Source organism: Magallana gigas, chromosome 7 (assembly GCF_963853765.1).
Source record: "Magallana gigas chromosome 7, xbMagGiga1.1, whole genome shotgun sequence".
NCBI lineage: Eukaryota > Metazoa > Mollusca > Bivalvia > Ostreida > Ostreidae > Magallana > Magallana gigas.
In genome coordinates this window covers 37,506,417-37,528,761 of record NC_088859.1, presented here as the reverse complement: position 1 = coordinate 37,528,761, position 22,345 = coordinate 37,506,417, and the positions used below count along the sequence as shown (strand labels likewise).

Below are 22,345 nucleotides of genomic sequence, written 5' to 3'. Positions count from 1 at the left end.
AAACATCATTAGTTATTTTTAAAATGTTGCTCCTTTGTCAAAACAAACTTTTTAATAAAGGAAAATTGAAAAATTTTATCAGTTTTCCGCCATCTTGAAAATGGCGGCCATATTGGATTTTGAAAAGTGGGTCCATAGCTGAAATTGAAGCTTATACATAACAAAACTTGTGTAGAAAGTTTCATGCTTTCTTCATCAAGTGAGCAATTTTACTAAAATTTTGCACCAATCAGCTTATCTAAGTGTATGCAAAGGAAATTGAACGTTGCAGATTTCCAATGCAATCATAAGGGGAAATATACACTGAATGTAAATATATTGTCTTGACATGCAGAATATAGTTGTTGACGTGCAAATTATGAATGTGGACATGTAACATGTAACTTCTTTACACATCTTTCGTGCCATATAGTTTATCGCCATCCCCTATACCCCTTGACATGCTATCACATTTCCAAGCACCTACCTTTGATGCATCATTTGGGATTTCCAGGGGGACAGTATCGGTATTGTTACAGTTGTGGGTGTAGGAACAGTGATGAGGCTTAGTGAAGTCAAACATGAAGTTGATATACGTCTTGTTAATGGACATGAGCTCCAGCCGAATCCTTCTTCACACAGACAAGAGGACACGTTACAAATCCCGGGAAAACAGGGTTGTAAATGCGAACACGTGGTTGCTAAAATATCAGTAATTCTGATGTGCTAGAATGTGATATGCTTTCATAAAATTAATTGGTTGGACATGAGAGAAAGCTTTAAAAATATGGATTTTTAGAGTATTTAAGACTAAAAAACACTACCGGATGAAGGATTTTTTTCTCACTCGGGTTCTTTTTTAACCCAATTTGTTTCCATAACAATTGTGAAATCAAATCAATGCAATTTTAAAATGATAACTTTTCTTTAATTTTTAAATACAACTGGCGAATTTTATTTTAAAGCAGAATGACAAAACAACATTGGCTAAAAACAACGATGTATACCGTATATCGAAAGAAACATACGCTCTAAGCAATTATTTCCTCCAACTATAGAGGGACAGGAACATTGGTTCGGAGCAACACAGGTTCCCCCCTTGGCACACGGAGGGTTACATATCGCTGGAAGAAATTTAAGGATTTTCTTTTTAAACATTATCACAATATACGTTCGTGCTCTTGTAAAAGGAGGATGATATTGTAGATATGGAAAACTCCTTAATTTTTACGGGTGTTCTAGGAACGGCCGGTGTAGCCGGGACAGCAATAAGATGTTGATTTGTAACGTTTTAAACGCCTGTATCCGTATGTGCTATGGAATATATGTATCTATTCATTAAATTCATAAACTAATGATCAGAACTGTGTTTTGTTCTAAGCTGGGAGCATAATATTTGTGTGAAAATGCATTCACATACATGTTCATACTTACCATTGGCGCCACCAATCCTTTGAAACGCAATAGTGCTGCGATACGTAATACGTGCGTCTTTTGTAACATGTTTTGCTGGAAAATAGCAAATAATGATTAAAAATATACCTATCATTCATATGTGCAAAATTCATTTTCATGGATTCACATCCACTCGGCTTGGGGTTGAGTTTTAGACTTAGGAATTCCCTTTCGGTTTCAGTGGTGTTTTGAGTTTTGTGTTTTATACGCAGAATAGTACTGTAATGTTGAAGTTAACGTTTGAACAGCAACGTTGTAAATGAAATGATATTTTGAAAAATTGCTGAAGTATATGCTAAAAACATTTTAGATGTAATTAGCATGCTTTTCTCTTTCAGCTAGATAATATACATGAATATATTCGAAGAAAAATTGGGTTGTATAAGTTCATTTTTACCTTTGAACATGGGAAAAGGATATAACTACGAAAGCCGAATAGGGCCACATAAAAAAATATTTTTATCTCGTAATTACGAGAAAAGATCTCGTTATTACGAGTTAATTATCTCGTTATTACGAGAAAAGATCTCGTTATTACGAGTTAGTTATCTCGTTATTACGAGAAAAGATCTCGTAATTACGAGAAAAGATCTCGTTATTACGAGATAATTTTCTCGTTATTACGAGAAAAGATCTCGTTATTACGAGATAATTTTCTCGTTATTACGAGTTAATTTTCTCGTTATTACGAGAAAAGATCTCGTTATTACGAGAAAAGATCTATATAAAATGGTGCGTTTCTGAAAAAGAATTCGACTGGATCACACTTTAAGTCTATCTTTTTCATGCCAGAAACGTTCATTCAATTTTGATCAATATTTAAAAATAACAACGATCATTATTCATTAATTTCTACATATCAAAATGATTGGATTTGACATTTTATCTGGTATTAATAAAAGGAAAGAACTTTATGTAATTTTTCTATTCAACTTATATATATTATAATCCCACTCCGAAGTAAATACCAGGTAGTTCTATAGTCGTAAAAACACAGTTTTATTAGTTACAGATCACTTTAATGACTATATAGTTTCAGTCATGGATATGGATACACAGGATTTACCCGAATTTGTGTTTTATATGTTCATACACAACCTACATGTATATTAAAATAATTGATTTTATATAAACATTTTTGAGTCTGAAAAAAAATAACACGTATCCTTCTTAATTATTGACATATAGTTCAATGAATTTTTTAATCAACTTGCTTTGCTAATTCTTCTAAAATTTCTTTAAAACTGCTTGGTCCGATTTTATATCAAATTATGCGTTTTAAACGATGATCACATGTGCTAAGTAAGTGTATATTAATAGACATTGCAGTAGTTCATACACTTTATATAAAAAGAATAGAATAATGAAACGCGCCATTTCAAAAATAGATCTTTTCTCGTAATTACGAGATAATTAACTCGAAATAACGAGATCTTTTCTCGTAATAACGAAATCTTTTATCGTAGTTACGAGATAATTAACTCATAATAACGAGATCTTTTCTCGTAATTACGAGATCTTTTCTCGTAATTACGAGATAATTAACTCGTAATAACGAGATAATTAACTCGTTATAACGAGATCTTTTCTCGTAATTACGAGATCTTTTCTCATAATAACGAGATAATTAACTCGTAATAACGAGATCTTTTCTCGTAATTATGAGATCTTTTCTCGTAATAACGAGATAATTAACTCGTAATAACGAGATCTTTTCTCGTAATTACGAGATAAAAATATTTTTTTAAGTGGCCCTATTCGTCTTTCGTATATAACTGACATTCCAATAGCGTTTGTCTTTTAAAGAGGAACGGTGAAGGTATGGAAAACATTTTATTCAGTAAATCATTTGTCTGAATGATTAATCAATTACAGTAAATAAAATTTTTTTGTGTTTTTCTTCATCAAACACCAAACAAACAATTTTATGTGTTATGTCAATATCAATAAGTAATAATCCGAATAAATTGCTTTTTTGTTAAAAAAAAAAGTCTCTGATTATTACAAAAAAAAGAAAAAAGAGTTGTTATAACTCAGTTAATTTTCAAAATTGAACAGTTCAATGATTTGATGAACTACAACATTCTAGGTACGCGAATACAAATTAGAGTTTTAATTTTTTTTTTTTCATTTTCTTCAAGTATTTACAAAAGAAATATTTTCTATTCGCGTTGTGTTTTATAACTGAAATTTGTTGTAAAACTGGTAACAATAAAATATTGAAGTAACTTACGCCTCTAGAACAGGTGGAAAAAGAACAACCAGGGTGGCGCAAACGAGCACAAATTTATCCATGTTTTAGAATCCAATCGGACGTGGATTCAATTGATCATATTTATATATGTTAAAAGGGGGAAGTATTCCTGTAATTTCTAGTTGTAACAATAAAATTATTCGTAAAACCTTCTTGCATTTCTATATAAGGTATTTCAAGACTAGACAATTATTCGTATGTGTTTGAAATGGAAGAATATATTTATAAGAAAATCTTCATTTGAATTTAAAACATTTTCCCCTTGGACTTGGTATCCATACTTTGGGCTTTCAAGCAAACATTTGTGTCTCCTCAATTATGAGGACGGCTGTTTTAAAACCTTTTGAAGCGCAGTGAATAATGACAATGAAAACATCAGCAATACAAAATTATCATCTAAGGAAACTATTCGAATCCGCGACTCCCCGTCTTCGTCTGATTAGTGTACTGGCAGGCCGTGATGAATGATCCATGAATGAGAAGGGGTTTTTGCGTTTTGTGAAACGCAATTTTGTACAAGAACGCAGGTGTCACTACACACACGCAGTATACATAGTATATGTTGCAGTTATTGTATTTTCAACATGTATCTACATATATATACAAAACATTCTCAAGACAAAACAAAGTTTGTCGCTAGTTCTCACGTTACCTCAAACGGGTTTTAACTCTGACACTATATGAATAATACATTGCCGTATTTTCCAAAAACCATTTGATGTCATGCAACATAATAAGCAGCTGTAGGAAAAGAACCGAGATTTGATCAAAGTTTTCAGCAAAGATGCGCTTGATTCAATAAAATACCGTGAGAAATTACATCTCCTTACTCTGCTCTTACTAAATTAAGTTTTTGTTTGTCCTTCTTTTTTCGTAGATCCTCTGGGCCTCCATGAATTTTCATGGAAAAGTTTACTTGCAAAACTGCAAATTTTATGTAGTTTATTTATTATAATATCTCTCACAATCAAATAATTTACAGTTAATTTGAGTGACTTTTTCCCAGGTGTGTTATTTCACCTTAATAAAACTCATCAATATACTGTCAATAAACAAACAAACAAGCATGTTTTAAACAGATTATTAAGTAACAAGTTGATGATTTTGGAATGCATTGTCTTTTAAAAGTCAATCAAAAGCTTGTTTCGGAAACCAATCATGAACTTTAATAAGAAAAACAAATCATCGGCTACGTTTGTTATTCAAGAGATAGATTATGGGACACTCATTTTAGGGTTATTTCTAGATCTCCTGAAGGCATGATTATCGATAAACCGTGGGGGAATTTTTTCACCGACCATTTTTTTTTTTGGCATTAAGATATAGAAAATGAGAATTATAGAGAACTTATCTCTTCCTTATTTTGAAAAAGAGTAAAAAGGGGGATTTTAATTATTCGTGTAAGCGTCCCCTAACCCCCTAAATTTGGGGTTCGATGAAGTAAATGTAGTTTTTTTTTAATTGACTTGTCGAGATGTTAGGGTAGTTGTCCTCCTCCACTTTCAAAAAACGACTCTGTTCGTGCCTGTTTCATGAACATTCAAGGTAAACAAAATAAGTGGTGTGCCTCCGTGCGTATTTGCTCAAAGTTAACTAATATTAAAGTTACACCGAAGGAAAAAAATCGGGCACTTTAAATAAAGTTTAAAATTGATTGTTAAAGTCGGCAGTAACGCTCTAGTGATTTTGCAACCAATTTTAGCACTCTGGGTAGATCGACTTGCTTGCAGCAGGTTTTCGGGTAGCTCGAGAACTAGGGTGTGGCGTGTAGGTACAGCAATACATACAGGTAGGAGAAATTCAATTAATAACTAAACAACATTTCAATCAATCTTAAACATGGGATTTGGAGTTTGTTTGTCAGACAGTAGCAGTGAACTGCGTTATTCCGAGGAATTGCAGATATCGGGATATCTTTCTTTTTTAAAACTTTGTACAGTTGACCGAGTCTTATTTATAAACGTCGCAAAAAGGGGTGTCTGGAAAAAAAACCACCCAGCGATTTTTCTTCGGTCTTGTAGAATGCAAGAGTCCAAGACACAGTGGCATCTACATGGTAAACCAAATTGTAAAAGTGTACAACTGTACGTACAACTGTACATGTCATTTCTGCTGTAGGATTGTTTTAGAAGGCAGTAATATTTCTAAAATTGGTAGAAGAGCCTAAAACAATGTAAAACTGAGTCAGAATTTCATTATGGAGTCTCTGTGCATGTTAATCCTACTTATCCTAAGAGAGCACAAAGGTTATTTATTTTGACAATGCTTATCAATTGTATTCAGTAAGCTGAAAACATGGAAGATTGAGTGATTGTTCACTACTCAGCCACAGGGTGCCATAAATACCCTACAGCTTCAAGTTTATCAAACGGGCTGGGGCCTATATCTCCCAAATGGGACTGAGATATAATTATATTCTTTACAGTAGGGGAAATACATTTGAAGTGCAAAAATGTGTCAAATCTGCAATGGATGAAATGTAACTACTTTTTTTTGGTAAAAAACTTTTACTGTAACCCAACTGTTACAGAGATTGACTCCCCCCAGTATATCAAAAACTTAGAACTGGGATCAATCTTACAAACAATAGACTTCTTTAAAATCTTGCATTTGATATTTATATACATTCATGCAGATTCAATAAAAAAAAATTATTTTATTATTTTGACATCTTTCTTATTGCAAAGTTAGACATACCATTAACACTAACTGTAATCCTTTTTTTGTTTGTTTGCTTGTCAAGATTTCTGATAAGTCTAGCCCCCTTCCACTTTCAATTTGCTTCCGATGCCACTGATCCTATTGGGGCTATTATAACCTAGAGACTGATTCCAATATCAACCTGTTAAATATAAGACATGGTACTTTTCCTTACATTAATTAGTTAATGTATTAGGTATCATTATGGACCATTGAGTTAAAAAAAATCAATATACTTATAATAATTATATTTTCCTTAAATTATCTCAACCTTACAAATTAGTATTTTTTTCAGAAATATACAATAAACCAAGATGGCAAGAGACAAAGAAGGCATGTATTTATCTATCTTCCTAAGGTGGAATGGGACACCTCCATCTTGTGAAACCCCTCTTATCCAAATAAACAATAAAATGAAGAAAAAAATTATAAATGTTTTCTTTCCAAAATACTTACCTAATAGCATAGCACATTGAGTTTGAAGATTAACAACAAATCTGTAAGTCATGAGTTCGAATCCACTAGGGCTTTTATTATTTTTACCTCTCCAACAATTTTTAAAACATACTTTTTGGTCAAATATTGTAAGATTCTAAAATTCTTAATCTGTAAAAGTATTTTGAATATGATGTACCTGGTACTTCTATCTACATTGCTGTCGACAACTGTCCCATGCCACCTTAAAAATATGTATATACCATATTCTCTCTCTCTCTCAGTCACAATGTAAATAAATATAGATGACAAGTTATCTATCTATCTATCTATCTATCTATCTATCTATCTATCTATCTATCTATCTATCTATCTATCTATCTATCTATCTATCTATCTATCTCATTCTCTATCCATCCATCCATCCATCATTTATCATCTGCATCTTTATAAATTTTCAGCTTTATTCAAAGAGAAACCTGGACGTCGCCGTAATATGGAGAAGTTTTTCCTGGCTCTTATAATTTTGGCAGCGCTAGGTTTAATCATTGGTCTCATTGCATATCTAGCTTGTGAGTAGAAGTCATACAATTTATGTAAAAGTCTAATGCCGCATTCTGTTCAGTAGTTGAAAAGAACTATTAAGGTTATTCCATATTTTTGTTTTATTTTTTATTTTTCAATTACATTTTTTGCAGCAAATTCTCCACGTAATACAAGCGATTATGTCATCGTAGAGCCAAACTACCCATCAAGTAAGAAAATTCACATTTATTTGGACTGCAGTAACATTTGTAAAGACTGCAGTATCTTTTATACAGAGTTAAAAAAAAATTTCCAAATTGCAGGTTCTAGCTATGCCATTAATAATGGAGAAAGGTGGATCAAAGACTACCAGATAACTTCAATGGGAATGATGAACAATGAGAATGCTGATGCATTTTTGGCCCTCAGACTGGGGCTGATGTCAAAATACAAGCCAGGAGGTTGTGATTTCAACGTCCTCTCCAGAGGTGTGGAGTATGATCTACTCTCTACATTGATGAGGTACAGTTTTAACAGACTTTATATATTTTTGTAGATTGTTTAACTATTTTACTAACTTATCATATTTTCTAGAATAAAATTAATAGTAACCATATTTAGAATTAATGTTTCTTCTCCAAGAATAGATTATTTTTTCCAAAAGAGTACATGTAGTACACCATTCTTCTAGTAAATTATTGTACGCACCACTTTATGGTCTAACCATTCATTTGCAGAATATTCTAAAACTGCTATTAACCAATCAATCTCATTTAAATCTTTGAGGTACCTCACTAAACCATCCAAGAAAAAATATATCTTTTAAGATACTACATCACAAGATTACGATTTTAATGTTTCGATCATCAAATTGTTTGTATCAATCAATTTAGTTGAGTATTATCATAGCTAAGTTGTTAAAGTAACAGGCTTGTGAACCGCAGATCATGAGTTTGAATCTGCTTGGGGCTTTTGTTCGTATTTACTAATTTAATTTTTGTTAAAAAATTTTGATCCAAAATTGCGTATTTTTTCACCTATTTGACATATATTTTTTATGCATCAAGCTATCTATCATAATCAAGTATTGTAATTTTCTGCTGATCTTTTTTAAGGTGCAGTGAGCCACCTTAAAACCAAAAAACATAATTCTTAAATTATAGGAATAGGAACCTTGATGGTATTCCTTGGGTCCGATCCATGCTGGCCAAGTATATCATTGCATTAGAAGCAGCCTGTGTGGACCCTACACGCTTCTATGGAAATGACCTGCTGGGACTTTTAGATACTAATTTCCGAAATTTTACAACTTACTATGAAGCCAATCCAAATGACTTTGCTACACTGTTGTTGGCCAAATGTGTATCTGGAGTTGAGCTTACAGCTGAGCAAAACACAGTCATTATGCAGAATATCAGTTCCTTCAGATCAGTGGGTAAGTATTATTTTAAGTACCTTACAGAGTAACCAGGTACATACTATTTTACTAGTGTCTGTCAACCAAATACATGCAGACTCATGGACAGGCATGAACTTTAAATACTGTTCATATTTAATTAATAGTAAAAAAAATGATTTGCTGTGAAATCAAGTGGGGGAGGGAATAATTAAATTAAGGAACCATGATAATATGTGATTGGAGCGTATTTGTCTATGGTAAAAAAAAATTACAAAACAGGTTATGAAATAGAGAAATTGTATTGAAAAAAAAGTATCAATGTAGAATATCACTGTTTATCAATGTTATAATTGATTCACATAACTGTTTCTCCTTGAAGAGGATGCCAGCCTGGCCCTTCTTGCATTATCTTGCATTAATTCTTCAACTCACTACTCCACAATAATGAAGGCAGAGACCTACCTGATGTCTCATTTTGTCAATAACAGCTTTGGAGACACATACCAAACTGGGCTTGCTATTCAGGTCTGTCAACTTTTTTGAAAGATTGTATGCAACTGATTATAATAAAGATGTTATATTCAGTGAATCAAGTTTCCAAATATCTAACAGCTGTTTTTGATAAAAACATATTTAAAGACTACCATATCAAGTTATCGGTAATTATCTTGAAATTTTTTTATTTCTATATTCTTTCTTAATATAGGCATTGACCAGATCAAACACGACAGAGGCTGCAGATGCCATTGAAAAAGCCCAGCTGTTTTTGGCAAAGGAGATACAAAGTAAGCAGGTTTAGATATCTTGATGGTCATTCACAAATATGTTTCTTTTTACAGGGAAATATATAAATTTCATAACGAATATTTTACCGGAAATCTTTGTATTTGCAGTCAAAAGAATGGGGATGTTTTTGACTGTTGGAGAAGCTTCCAATGTCCTACCTGCCCTTGCTGGGATGTCTTGGGCTGATGTGAAGGGGAAATGTCCCACAAAGAGTAAGAAAATCCATTTCTAAATTATTAAGCTGATTTGAAAATTAATAGTATTGGGTAATTTGTGGATAATTCAGGCTCCTTAAGTGGTGTGTCTAGATTGCACGTTTACGTTTACCAACGGAGCATGGAGAAAAAAAAACCGAAATGAAATGGCTCCTTCATCTTACCATTCAGTTTTGTTTTTCTCTTTTAGGAATTGTCCCCACTGATCCTAATGCTGGAAATATTCAAGTAAATATCGCGGTTGGTGAATCAGGTCAAATATTCAATGGCTCTGCTACTATCAAGAAAGGCAAGACTCTCCTCGATGTTCTCCAGACACTCCAAAGCAACTCGACTTTCAGGCAAGAACATGTATATATATAGTGCATATTACAGTCACTAATTGCAGAAAACCCAGGGCAAACAGTAATAACTTAACATCATTGAGATGTTGACCATCTCAAAGGACCCCACTTTTATAAGGGACATAAGGATGAAAATCATACATTTTTAGAGGACTTTGCTAAGAAATCAGTGCACATTTTTATCCAAAAAAACCTCTATGAGTGTAATATAAGGCAAATAGGGGAAAGAGGTGGAAAATGGGGTCCAGACAAGTATGTTACTCAGAGGTCTGCTATATAATCAGGACCTTTGATCTAGAAACTTTGCTCAAGGTCACTGCACACCCTTTGTCAAAGGGGACTCTGTGAGTGAATGTCATGAAACAGATTGGGCAAGGGGATCGCTCAGACAAACAGACAGACAGACAGACTGATCATTATGATTCATTGTTAATGTAGTTTGTTAATGTGATATACTTTGCTAATTAAAACTATGATATGCTCTTGACATTTAAATTTGATGTGAATTAAAGAAATTGTCCTCCTAACTCAACTGTGTATTCATATTACAAATGTAATTGAATGAGGTAAAAAAAAAAATACTGGCAAATTTTTTCAGTTGTATTTCCTTGTATAAATTTCAGGTTCATGTCTGTTAAGACTGCATACGGCTACATTCTTACCAGCGTGATGGGTCAAACAATGGACTTAAAGTCCGGACAATATTGGAATGTAATTTTAAATGGGAGTCCATTAAACCCTCAAAGCATGTGTAAGTTTATATTCATAGGTTTCTTAATTTCCAATTAAATGGGTTGTACCTGACTAGGTTTTCATTGGTTTTCCTGAGCTGAAGGTTTAGATGAGCTGATCAAAATTTGTCCAGCTTCTAGCTGCTGTCATCATTGTAAAATGTCATCATCTGATGTATTTTAAAACCTTTCACATTTGCATGTTCTTATCAGTAACCAATCACACTTAGCAAAAGTTAAAATGAAGGGCCACGCCCAATTAAATGAGGAGAACAATTTGTAAAAATAATTAAGATAAGGGTTTTTGTCTTTAAAAAATCTTACCTTCTATATCATTAAAGAAACATTTCACTAGAAATGATTTAGAACATATATTTAAGTTTGAGCAAGACTAATTATGAACTGGAATTAATAGTGTACAGTCAAATGATCCCAATACTCTTCTCAAAATCCTCTTTACCACACTGTGCACACCTCTTAATATCATGTAGATTCGTGCTCTGACATTACAGATTGACTTTGGTGTGGGGGATTCTACTTAAGAAATGTTATGGAGAAATACATATAAAAAATCTTCTATAGAAATACTATGCTAAAACTTGTGGCATTACAAACAAAGATCCTGATAGTGTGTAGTGTGTATTGAAGTTTGTTTGAATTGCTTTTCCCAAACCAATAATAAAGCCACATGATCCTCATTTGGATGTACATAGAAGCATCAAGGAAAGATTGTCTTGAAAAATATAAGGCTTAATTAATTTGATCAACAAGAAATGCTGTGGAAACTAATATGCCCTCTCTGGGTAGACCTAACAATATTGAAAAAGATTAAATTAGAATTTACGATATTGTAGAAAATTGTATGCCACCCCAAAAATTTCAATTTACTTTCAATCCAATGACGATAAAAGGAAATAACAATAGGTTAGACCTATTAAAGTAAATATATTGATAAAAGATCAAATTATAATTCATAATGTATTGGTAGTGAAGAATAGCTAGGATACCTGAACAGTGTCTACCAATGTAATAGGGGTAACCAGTACTAACCACAATACTAAGAGGGGAAAGATTTTTGAAGATACTTAGGCAATAGCAGCACATGTATTTCTTAAAAATTAAATGAGCAGAAATTTTTAGAACCATTTTAACAGCATCTTAGACTTGGTAGGATGCAGCTATCTATTTCTTTCATCAAAACAAAAGTGAGGCTGGTGTTAAGCGAAATATGCACCCATTGCATAGTCTTGGGTCAAAAGCCACACAAATCTTGTTGTTTTCAAAGAGCCATGTCTGAGTGGCTAGCAATGAAATACACAGGCCTACTTCACATTGCTGTTTGAAACAACTACTCAAAGTTCAAGCTCTTGTTAAAATGGTTCTAAAGTGAAACCAATTGAGGTCAGTATACTCGTTCTGAGGTACCAATCACTAAAGTTGATATCTTTAACACCATTTAAAGTGTCTCAATATATTGAGCTGACATTTATCTTATGGTGAAGTTCATGCAATATTAACTTCGAACTTACAAGTTACAAAAAACTTCATGTGTAACCTTTTCTTTTGGAGCCAGGTACCACTGTACATAATTTGACTGCTTAGCAAAGGGTTTTAAACTAATATGTAAGTGTCTAATTTTTTATTGTTCTCCATTTTTGAATAAAATGCAACCATTATTTTTCAGATTTGGACAGAATCATTCCAGAAGATGCACATTCGTACACTTTAAGACTGCAGGTCTAAGATTGACGGGTCATTTCAGTTTTAAAGAGGTTGCCATAATAGACCCCAAAAACTTTCAAACCATATAGATCACCTCCGTTTACAAGAAATTTTTATCATTTTACATATCTATACAAGTTTGCATCTACTAGAACTACAGGATTGTTCTTTCATAAGTGCCATTTTAATATAAATAGATTTTTTCGTGTATCACTTTTTTATTCATTTTAATGTAACACAAAAAAATGTATTTTATCAAGTTCAATATTTTATATTCTTGTCAAACATATACCCGGTAATTATTTTTCAAAACCTTGATTATGATTGCAACTTATTCTTATATTATTAGCAAATTCTTATTGGCTGTACTTTTATTTGTACATATATAATTAGAATACTGTGGAAAATTTTATATGCTGTTTTTAAAATATGCTAATGAGAGTTACTAAATAAAATTTTATCTCACCTATACACAATTGTTACAATTTTACCTTTTGTTTTCATTTTTGTAATACCGGGTAATTTACTCTGTAATTTCGTTAGAGCTAAACAGCTCTTTTTGTTCATGCATTACACAATAGAGAATTGATTTCAAAGACTAACTTTATTGCAAATATAAACATCTTAAAAGCCAAAAAATTAACACAGGCTGTAATAATTTGTTTCAATATTAAATCCATTTAAAAAACAAACGGAATATAAATGTCTCCAACATCATGGTGGTGAGATAGAAAAGTCAAAATTATGTGTATTGCATATTCTGAATGATCACAGAGCTAACAGTCCACATGGACAGCGGTATATCTTTAGGTCCCTAACCTTACGACACAATACGACTCCTTAGGTATTCTAGGAGGGCAAGTGTTCCCTTGGTCAGGATGGCTGGGCGGGGATTTCTGAATGCATTGCCATTTAACAAGAGGGATCTGAAAAAGAGAGACTTGGCCATTATAATACAATTACTAGTACCATTGAGCAAAAACAATGAATGATGGACTTACTTTTTCCTACAAAAATACAGATCTGATAATCATCTTTGCAAGAATAAAAAACAAATTTGAAAATAAAGAATCTTTATATTGATCAGCAATTTACTTCATGCAGAAAAATTCAGATTGATCTGTTGATAATTCCATGTGAGGAATAGCCCTCTAAGTCTATGACAAATCAGTATTAAAACAATGTCTCACTTGATCTGTGTGCAGTTTCCAAGCTCAGGGGGCACCTGTTCTATGTTATTATTCTGTAAATCTAATGTGGCCAACATGGGTAAATTTTTAAACCCAGCAGCATCTATCGTTGTTATTTTGTTGTTATCAGCAAATATTATCTCCAATTTCTTCATCTCGTACAATGAGGAAGGCAAAGTGGTGAACCTATCAAACAAATGTAGTGTATTTAGTAGAGGAATTTATCCTTTTTAGAATTAAAAATTCTTCAAGGATACAAGTTCATATTTTATGTCCTTGTAATTCCACTGTACAGAAGGCGACTAAATTACCGATTACAGGAGAGCACTATTTCTCGCATATCTTGAAGAGATTCCATGTCTCTGGGTAAATCTGATAGTCCATTGTTCCTACAATGAAACATAAATATGATATCCACCTTGTTTGACATTGTGTAAATGCACCTACGGTGTAATGGATGGTGAATGCATTGTGATACCTGAGATCCAGTGTGGTTAATCGGAGAAACAGGCTGATGTCTGGGTTCAGTTTTGTTAGTTTGTTAAATCCAAAGTTGAACTCCTTTAGAGTTGACTCTAAGAGAATAAGACTGCAAAAAAAAAATATGATATTGTGAAATTGTGTCAAAAAACAAAGAAAGCTTCTGCAGCTACCGTTAAATGTCTTTAAATGTGAAATTTTGCCTTAAAAGACAAGCAAATATAATTTTAGTCTGTCCCAAGATATTTATGCAGCACATTTGCCCAATGAAAGAAGTGCATGTAAAATCAATGAAAGGGAAAATTTTTCAAGATATCTTCATTGACACATCATTTTTTACTTGGAAATTCACAAGAACAAAAACAGATTTCTTAAGGAGATTTATGAAAGAGAACATTTACATCTTTTTCCCATTCCAAAGTCACTCAGAATACCTTGTGCAATTTTTCAACCTTATTATCTGGGTCTGCTGCAATACAAAATCCCCTTAGACATAACATTTTTTAGCCCTGTATTGAAACAAGATAAGATAAAGGGGGTGTTTCAACACAGAAATCTTGGAAAATTTTCATACTTTTGAATTAACATCATTTAAACTCTGAGGTATTTATAAATATCAAGTAATTAAGCAAATTGTGAATCTAGCATATCTTGGGACAGAGTAAAAACCTGATAATATACATTGATACATGTTACTTGCTATTAAATGTCAAATTTTCAGAATATTAAAAAAAATCCCTATACATTAAAATTGTCATCACAAGTTAGTGAAAGGATATTTATTCCAATTCAGTAAATTCTTTGATGTTAAAAATAATCATGTACTTTGATGTATATTGTCATGGATTATCAACACTTTCATGTTATGTTAACTTTATGACTTCATAATACTGGATGTTTTGTTTCTATAGATAAAAACAAGTTACTAATCAAAGTACTGAAGGGAGTTGATTATCGATATCGATTATCATTTATTTTAAAATCAACTTATCTTGCATGGCAATTAGTTTCTAGTCTGTAGGCCTATTTGAATTACGCACTTTTTTATTATATGAATTTAAGGCTTTTCTGACAAGAATTTTGAGAAACCCCATATGAATCATGTTGTGTAATATTTCAAGATAGATTTCAAACTATATATAAGTAATCGAAGCAATTCTAAAACTTTTATGGATCCAAGCACTATTGATATCGAACTCTTGTCTCGTTCAACCAGATGCTCAGCTGTCTCCTTAATCTCCGACAAGCAAGAGAGCCTTTCTGCTTATCGGAGATTTACGGAAACAGCCGAGAGTTTGGTTGAACGACGCCGTATTAAACTCTGGCGTAGGAATACATGACACTATAAAAATATCTTCGTTGTTCGTATTATATAAAATCTGACTATTTTCAAAGTGTTTATTGATAAGTTTCCTTGAAAAACAATGCTTCAGCATACATTACTTTGAATTTTTTGTATAATTTTCAAGAACTAAGTCTTGTCAGCGGTGATGATTTGTGCTTAGGTCCAAACACTGTTTCACTTTCGGTTTGCCAGAGTAACTGCATAGGAGAGTTGATTAAAATCAACTCCTAAAAACCACTAATTGATCAAAAAGTGTTTTGATACCTATGCAATATATTTAACAACATAATAATAATATCAGTTTGAAAAACCAAAATAAAATGAGCACAAAAAGTGTCATACATATGTCTTATCACTGGTAGTGGTCTATGAAACATAAGAACACAAACTTTGATGGAAGGTCAGTAAACTGGTTTTTGCTGAGATTTACACTGGTTACCCCTGCCTTCATAGCAACTTCCCAAATATCATCAGGTACTGAAGTAGCCTTCTTGTTACTGAAATCAACATGGAATATCAAAACAGCAAATTGAATATACATGTACATGTATTTGCAGCAAGAGCTTGGATCTTTCAGAGTTTTAAAATTTTTATTCACAACAATTAGTTTCATTTGGAAAACTAGATTTCAATGTTAAAATAGAGACTACAGTATGTAATATGTACTTCTCATTTTCAGATATAAAACTTATAATCATACTTAACATTTTCATAGAATTTTAGAGAGAATCTTCTGTCATCAGTACTGCACTGCATAATGAAGCATGTATAATGGTACCGGTATATTGTTTAACAATGATGTAGAGTTAAAAATCCACTAATGTGTTCCAATATATCAATATACATTAAATATCAAACTAATTTAGTTAATGACACATCTCCATGTATAGTTGTCTATTCCTATCTTTTAAATTACTGCTGGTAAGTACCTATAATCTAGGCTTTTGGACTGTTGGATATCATGGGCCTTCAGCCCCTCCCCTGAACCCCCCACAATGCCTGTGTCCCCTCCATTCTGAATCCCTTTGTTGGTTGGCTCAACAGGCTGAGGATCTTCAATTCGACTGCATAAATATTTCTTTAGCTCCACGGTACCTCTCTGGAAACAGTTCACGAGTCCAAATGAATACGGCAATGATCTCTTTAATTTTATATACTTATACATTAAATGCATAAAATTAGAGCATTGAGAAAGTTGAGTTACCATGATAATATCTCTTCTGATTGATTTCATGGGATTTCCATCTAGAACGATGGATTTAAGAGATGTGATTGTTCCAAGTACAAATGGTAGCCTGTAATAAATAAAAAAATAAATTTCCCTTCCTTCAAATCAATTTATTTTAGATCATCCATTCTGTTGATATATTATTTCTGTTTGTACCCTGTAAGATCGTTGTTTGTGAGATCCAGTCGTTGTAAACCACTGAGGCACGTTATTTCTTCCGGAAGCTCCGATATTTTGTTGTCCCTGATGTCTAACACAGACACTGACTCCAAGTGTTGCAGGTGCTCTGCTGTTATTCTTCTTATTTGGTTGTTTCCAAGGTGAATTTCCTATTAAATGAGTAATGATTCATTAATAATTATTGTATTTCACCAGTCATACACATGTATGCAATAAGATTATTAAAAAATAGAATTTCCATAAATTCTACAAACACAAATATACAGAAAAACCATGTACATTACAAACTTTGTACAAGTAAAATTTGACTCCTTGAATCAAGATTTCTTTTTTTACACAGACTGCCATACCTTGATATTTTTGCAGTTTTTCAGGAGAGGTATTCCGGAGAGCTGGTTATGTCGGAGGTACAGTTGCTCTAGGTTTGGGAGGTTCCCGAGGTCCTCCGGGAGATGTGTCAGCTGATTGTGGGTCACATCCAGACACTTCAGAGCTAGCAAAGTCAAACAAATGTTGTTGTTCATAAAAAATAGTTCAAAATTGTAAAAGCACATTTTTTCAATATATTCCAATAAAATGTAAACACAAACAGGATTCTGCTCTCTCAAAAGGGACATAACTCTTGCCATAGTTCAGCATCTGGTACTTAGGAAATCAGTTGTGTTTTCTACATGTTATCTCCTTATTTTCAAGATGCTTTAATTAACTGCTTATAGTAGGTGTATGGACAACTACCATCAACCTACCATTCATACTGCCGATTTCTGGGGGCAGACTGCTCAATCTATTATTGGACACATTGAATTTGAGCACATGATATAGGTGTCCAACTTGTGGGGGTAATTCTGACAACTGGTTGTTTGAAAGATCCTAATAAAAACCAACATCAAATTAACATGGACATGTGCATTGCAGATACATGCATTTCATAATAAAAAAGCATTTTATATATAAATAAACGTTTCTCATTTTGCATTAAATGTTGATTTATTGTGGTTTCATGAATATTCATATGCGTCTAATCATTGTGGATTTTGAAAATGCAGTTTTGAGGACATAAAAATTTGTGGACTTCAGCCTTATATACTTTCAGAAATTTTTGTCTTATTTCTTACTTCATAAACATTTGATTTCTTTGATATTAACACTGAAATCTATAAAAACTGGTGCTCAACAAGTAACCATAGCTTAAATCACATCGTAGCTCATCCTATGTCAATCAAACAGATGATGCTGCGTGAGTTGTTACTATCGGTACTGACCAGATCCTCTAACTTGTCAAGGTGACCTATCCCCTCGCTGACACGGACCAACTCGTTGTACTCCACATGAAGACTCCTCAGGTTCCTCAAGTATGTCACACTCTCGGGCAGCTCTTTTAGTTTGTTTCGACTACAAGGCGAAAAACCTCAATGATTCATTACTTCTTCCTTTTGATTAGAGTAAGGAAAAAACCTACCCCTTTTTATTTCTGGTAACAGCACGTGTGTGTTCTAAATTGTATGATGATAACTAATCCATATATCTTTTAAGTTGCTTATTAAGGTATACTAGTTATCTAAAATACATTGCCCTCGAAACAATTTTAATCTATATTTTTATACATGTAGAAACAGTTGTGTCCATGTGTATTTGTAAAATTCTTTTTGTTTGACTAGAGTTTTTACTTATATCAAACTGATATTAAGGTAAAGTATTGCAAAATTACTGTGACAAAGCTATTAATCTTCATAAACAAATTTTAACTGACTTAATTTGTATAATACATACTAATGTATGCTAACTTTGTTCTGCATTGCAGCATTGAATCATCTCACCTAACATCAAGCTTGACTAAGTTTTCCAATTCTCTAATGCTTTGTGGTAAAGACTCTAGCCTGTTATCATGGATCTGAAAATTTAGAGATACTGATAAATCAAGCTGGTGTAGGTTGCACCTTAATTCATGTACACATAAACATTTTGATTAATTCACCTTGTAATGCAACAATTGACAACCACTCATTAAAATTCAATGCACTGTGTGTCTATCACTAAAATAACTGGTACAGGTACTGCATTTATCAATGTAGAGTACGACCCTTCAATTACATGTACATAAATTTTCTTGATAAAAAGGGCTTTAACCTTATGATAAGTTCTTAGTACCTGTACTTTTTCAATACCATGTATGTTAGTTACACTTGCTTTTAATATTGATACACATTATGACACAGACAGTCCACTCACATCTAACACAGATAGAGCTTGGAAGTTGCTGATCTCTTGGGAGATTTCTGTCAGGAGGTTTGAGGCCAGAATCAGCTTAGTGAGTTCTGTCTGTTCCCACCATCTTTCATCTGTGTTGTCTAGGCTAACATCCCGCGCCTCTTCTGGTACATCAAGGTTCAGTCTCCATACTGTATCCGGAACTGGAAAACAGACAGACAAAAGTTCAACAAGATTTTCCTCTACGACTTGCTGTTCATGTTCATTCACTGAAGTTTCTTTGATGTTAGAATGATACATGTATTAGAACTTCAGATTATATCATAAAATATTAGTTTGTAAGATATTCAAGCGAATTATTATGAATATGTCCCAAATGGGTCTAACCCTTTCAGTTGTAGATTTCAGAAGGAGAACAGGCTCAAGTTTTGGTAAAATACATTATATACTAATAATTGTTTGCAATTTTATAACCCATTGGGCAATTAGTCCATAGTCATTGCAACTGTTCACCGACAGAATTCAATTTTCCTTGTTTTATAAACTCTGAACACTTATGTTGTAATCCAAGTCGCTTTATTAAAGTCCAAGAACTCTATTAATTTGATTATCATCCTGACAAGTAAATTTGCATTGCCAGCAACTTAAGTTTTCTTCAGTATAATAAAATTCCTATTTACTGGCTATGACGTTGATAGCAAAATTGTTATTGTCCCCCTCGACAGCTTGCCTCGTTTAATGGTTGATGTTTCAGGAGACAATAAACTTGCTACGCCCTCACAGCCAGTGAATTCTTATAGTCTGTCCTAGGATATTTATGCTGCACATTTGGACCATTTTTAATAAAAATACACACACCTGTGAGAAGAAGTGCAATTGAAATCGATGAAAGCAAAAATTTCCAAGATAACTACAATCACACATTATCATTTTCTATCGTAAAAATTCACAGGAATGAAAACTGATTTCCTACAGAGATTTATAATGGAGAATGTTGACATTTTTTCTCAATATGGAAGTCACTCGGAATACCTCACACAATTTTTTTAACGTTCTCATCTGGGTACCTTCATATATTTAGCAATGGAAAGCTCTTTTATTTTTAGCCCTGTATTGAAACCTGACAAACTAGAAGAGGCATTTCAAAAGGTAAATCTTGGAATTTTTCATTTTATTGGATAAACATCGTCTGAACCAAGAGGCAATTATCAATATCGAATAATTGAAAAAAATATCATGGGACAGACTATGATAGGTATATATCATTTTTGTTACCAGTATCAATCATCACATAGGCAAATTGAAAATTTAGCCTTTTCTTGTTCTTTCTTTTCATATGATACAGTGACATCCAACCTTTACAAGATTATAGCTCCTTTAAATTCCACTACGCCCCTTTTTCCAATAGACTGAATCCTGGTAGACTTTTAGCCGGACCTAACTTTATCATGCTAACGGTTCGTCATTTTTTTTATTATATCGTAACGATCACCAGTAGAACTCTATACTGATTTATAACTTGTCATCGTTAAAATAAAGAATAAATTCTACAGCTTTACGAATGAATGAATGTCCTCGATAATAGCTGACTAGCACAGAATGATAAACATGATCAGTATATATGATCCAAAGGTTGGATCAGGGAAGAATTAAAATCATCACCTGTAGAGAGATTTCGCCCTGACAAATTCAGTTGACCTGTCTTTCGGGCTTGTTTTAGAATAGTTGGGTGGACACCCTTTTCTTCAGTGGGGTTTTGGAAAGCCGCTTTTCTATTTGCGAAAGGTTTTCTGCCCCTCGTTGCCATTTCTTTACCACACACCTTTTTTAACTTCACGCACAGAAGAGCTTTTGTTGAGCGGTGTTTTCGAAGACCGAAAAAAAATTGGTATCAATTTGTTCAAATATTATCAGGCACGTATGATAAACAGAGACATAAATAACAAAATGTTATTATACTATGTATTAGGCCTATACTATACGTCCCTGGAGTTAATAAAAAAAAAATCTTAAATCAAAAGATAATTCTTTATTGAAAAAAAGAGAGTTTCTGATGTAAGAAATTAAATTATTTTTGTGGTATATCAAAAAAATGACTAAAAAAAACTAAGTTGAATTATTATTATCAAAAATTCGAATTCTTGATATCAGAAAATCATTTTGTGATATCAACAAATCTATAATATTAGTTCATATTAAAAAAAATCATTTAATTAGGCCTATATTTTTAGGTATCAGAAAATCAATTTTTGATATCACAAAACTTGATAATAAGATCCACATAAAATTACAACCGTTTTCGTGAATGCTCCCTGTGATACAACGTTAATCTTTGTACAGTGTTGTAGTCTGGTCGGAAATTGTGTTTTAAACTTGTAGATGCAAGTGAAAATAATAAAGTAGCTTAATTAATTCTAAACTTTATTTTTTGGCAAGTTTGTCCTTGGTATGATTAACACTACTTTCTTGGAGAGTTGCTGCAAATATTAAGACGATGGAATTGGTGACGACTCGTCATATATACTTACAAGCATTTTAATTGAATTTCTGATATCAGAAAATAGGATTTCTGATATCAGAAAATAGGATTTCTTATATCAAAATAACTTCCTGATATAAAAAAAGTCAGTTCTTGATATCAGAAAATACAATTTTTTATATGAAAAAGATCAGTGTTCTGATATTAGAAAATGCTTTTAAAATTATTTTTAAAAAACCAAAAAACCGGCGCCCCATATGGCTCTACACCAGTGATCTTTATAGATTTTGTAGGCAGTATAGATTAAATTTTCAAAACACATTTTAAGGTCTTATGTTGAAATGCTATAAATCTGTGCAAGAGGTACTGTAACCACCAACAGAGACATTATTTTTTTATTGAAATTATCAGATATACCTGAGAGATTTACATGATATATCAGTACTCCCAAGACATTAATTAACGTTACCACTTACCATTGTGTTTCTTTTCTTTTCCTTTCTTTTTCAAACTTTTTATTATTTTTTCATCCTTTTTACAAAATGAAGTGTCGAAAGTCGTTTGGAATATATGATTAATCATTTGAATTTACTTTTGCAGGTTAAAATAATTGAAAGATTTATTAAGTACAAATGCAGACTACAGTCAAGTTACATGTAAGGTGCATGTGCATTGTCTGTTGTTGACTTT

At 32.6% G+C, this 22,345-nt stretch overlaps 2 protein-coding genes and 1 long non-coding RNA gene across 3 annotated transcripts; 1 reads left to right on the top strand and 2 right to left on the bottom strand.

The window, feature by feature from the left end:
- Positions 1–298: 298 nt before the first annotated feature.
- Positions 299–1,577, bottom strand: LOC136270249 (uncharacterized). Its single transcript, XR_010707997.1, has 3 exons — positions 1,414–1,577; positions 1,008–1,103; positions 299–680 (listed from the first exon to the last, which is right to left on the bottom strand). It is a non-coding gene; the product is annotated as an uncharacterized lncRNA (long non-coding RNA).
- Positions 1,578–5,330: 3,753 nt separating this feature from the next.
- Positions 5,331–13,016, top strand: LOC105331555 (cobalamin binding intrinsic factor). Its single transcript, XM_011433805.4, has 12 exons — positions 5,331–5,477; positions 6,684–6,721; positions 7,285–7,395; positions 7,522–7,578; positions 7,672–7,870; positions 8,512–8,783; positions 9,127–9,272; positions 9,454–9,532; positions 9,641–9,745; positions 9,939–10,089; positions 10,716–10,843; positions 12,508–13,016. Exons 2-12 carry the CDS (start codon positions 6,703–6,705, stop codon positions 12,564–12,566), a joined length of 1,326 nt encoding a protein of 441 aa, XP_011432107.3. The 5' UTR covers positions 5,331–5,477; positions 6,684–6,702; the 3' UTR covers positions 12,567–13,016.
- A 114-nt stretch (positions 13,017–13,130) lies between these two features.
- On the bottom strand, positions 13,131–21,011 carry LOC105331556 (leucine-rich repeat-containing protein 40). Its single transcript, XM_011433810.4, has 14 exons — positions 20,839–21,011; positions 19,198–19,379; positions 18,786–18,859; positions 18,231–18,360; positions 17,715–17,838; positions 17,319–17,461; positions 16,945–17,117; positions 16,765–16,855; positions 16,490–16,659; positions 15,950–16,057; positions 14,214–14,324; positions 14,047–14,124; positions 13,736–13,921; positions 13,131–13,471 (listed from the first exon to the last, which is right to left on the bottom strand). Exons 1-14 carry the CDS (start codon positions 20,981–20,983, stop codon positions 13,366–13,368), a joined length of 1,821 nt encoding a protein of 606 aa, XP_011432112.3. The 5' UTR covers positions 20,984–21,011; the 3' UTR covers positions 13,131–13,365.
- Positions 21,012–22,345: the final 1,334 nt, after the last annotated feature.

Bases quoted from the DNA above. Each gene is read 5' to 3' on its own strand.
- LOC105331555 (XM_011433805.4), top strand. The intron at 9,273-9,453 runs GTCTGTCAACTT...TTCTTAATATAG, and splicing joins AAACTGGGCTTGCTATTCAG to GCATTGACCAGATCAAACAC. The intron at 10,090-10,715 runs GCAAGAACATGT...TATAAATTTCAG, and splicing joins CAAAGCAACTCGACTTTCAG to GTTCATGTCTGTTAAGACTG.
- LOC105331556 (XM_011433810.4), bottom strand. From the start codon at position 20,983: ATGGCAACGAGGGGCAGAAAACCTTTCGCAAATAGAAAAGCGGCTTTC. The intron at 19,380-20,838 runs GTGATGATTTTA...TCTGTTTTCCAG, and splicing joins AGGGCGAAATCTCTCTACAG to TTCCGGATACAGTATGGAGA. The intron at 16,660-16,764 runs GTAACTCAACTT...AACTGTTTCCAG, and splicing joins TCAGAAGAGATATTATCATG to AGAGGTACCGTGGAGCTAAA.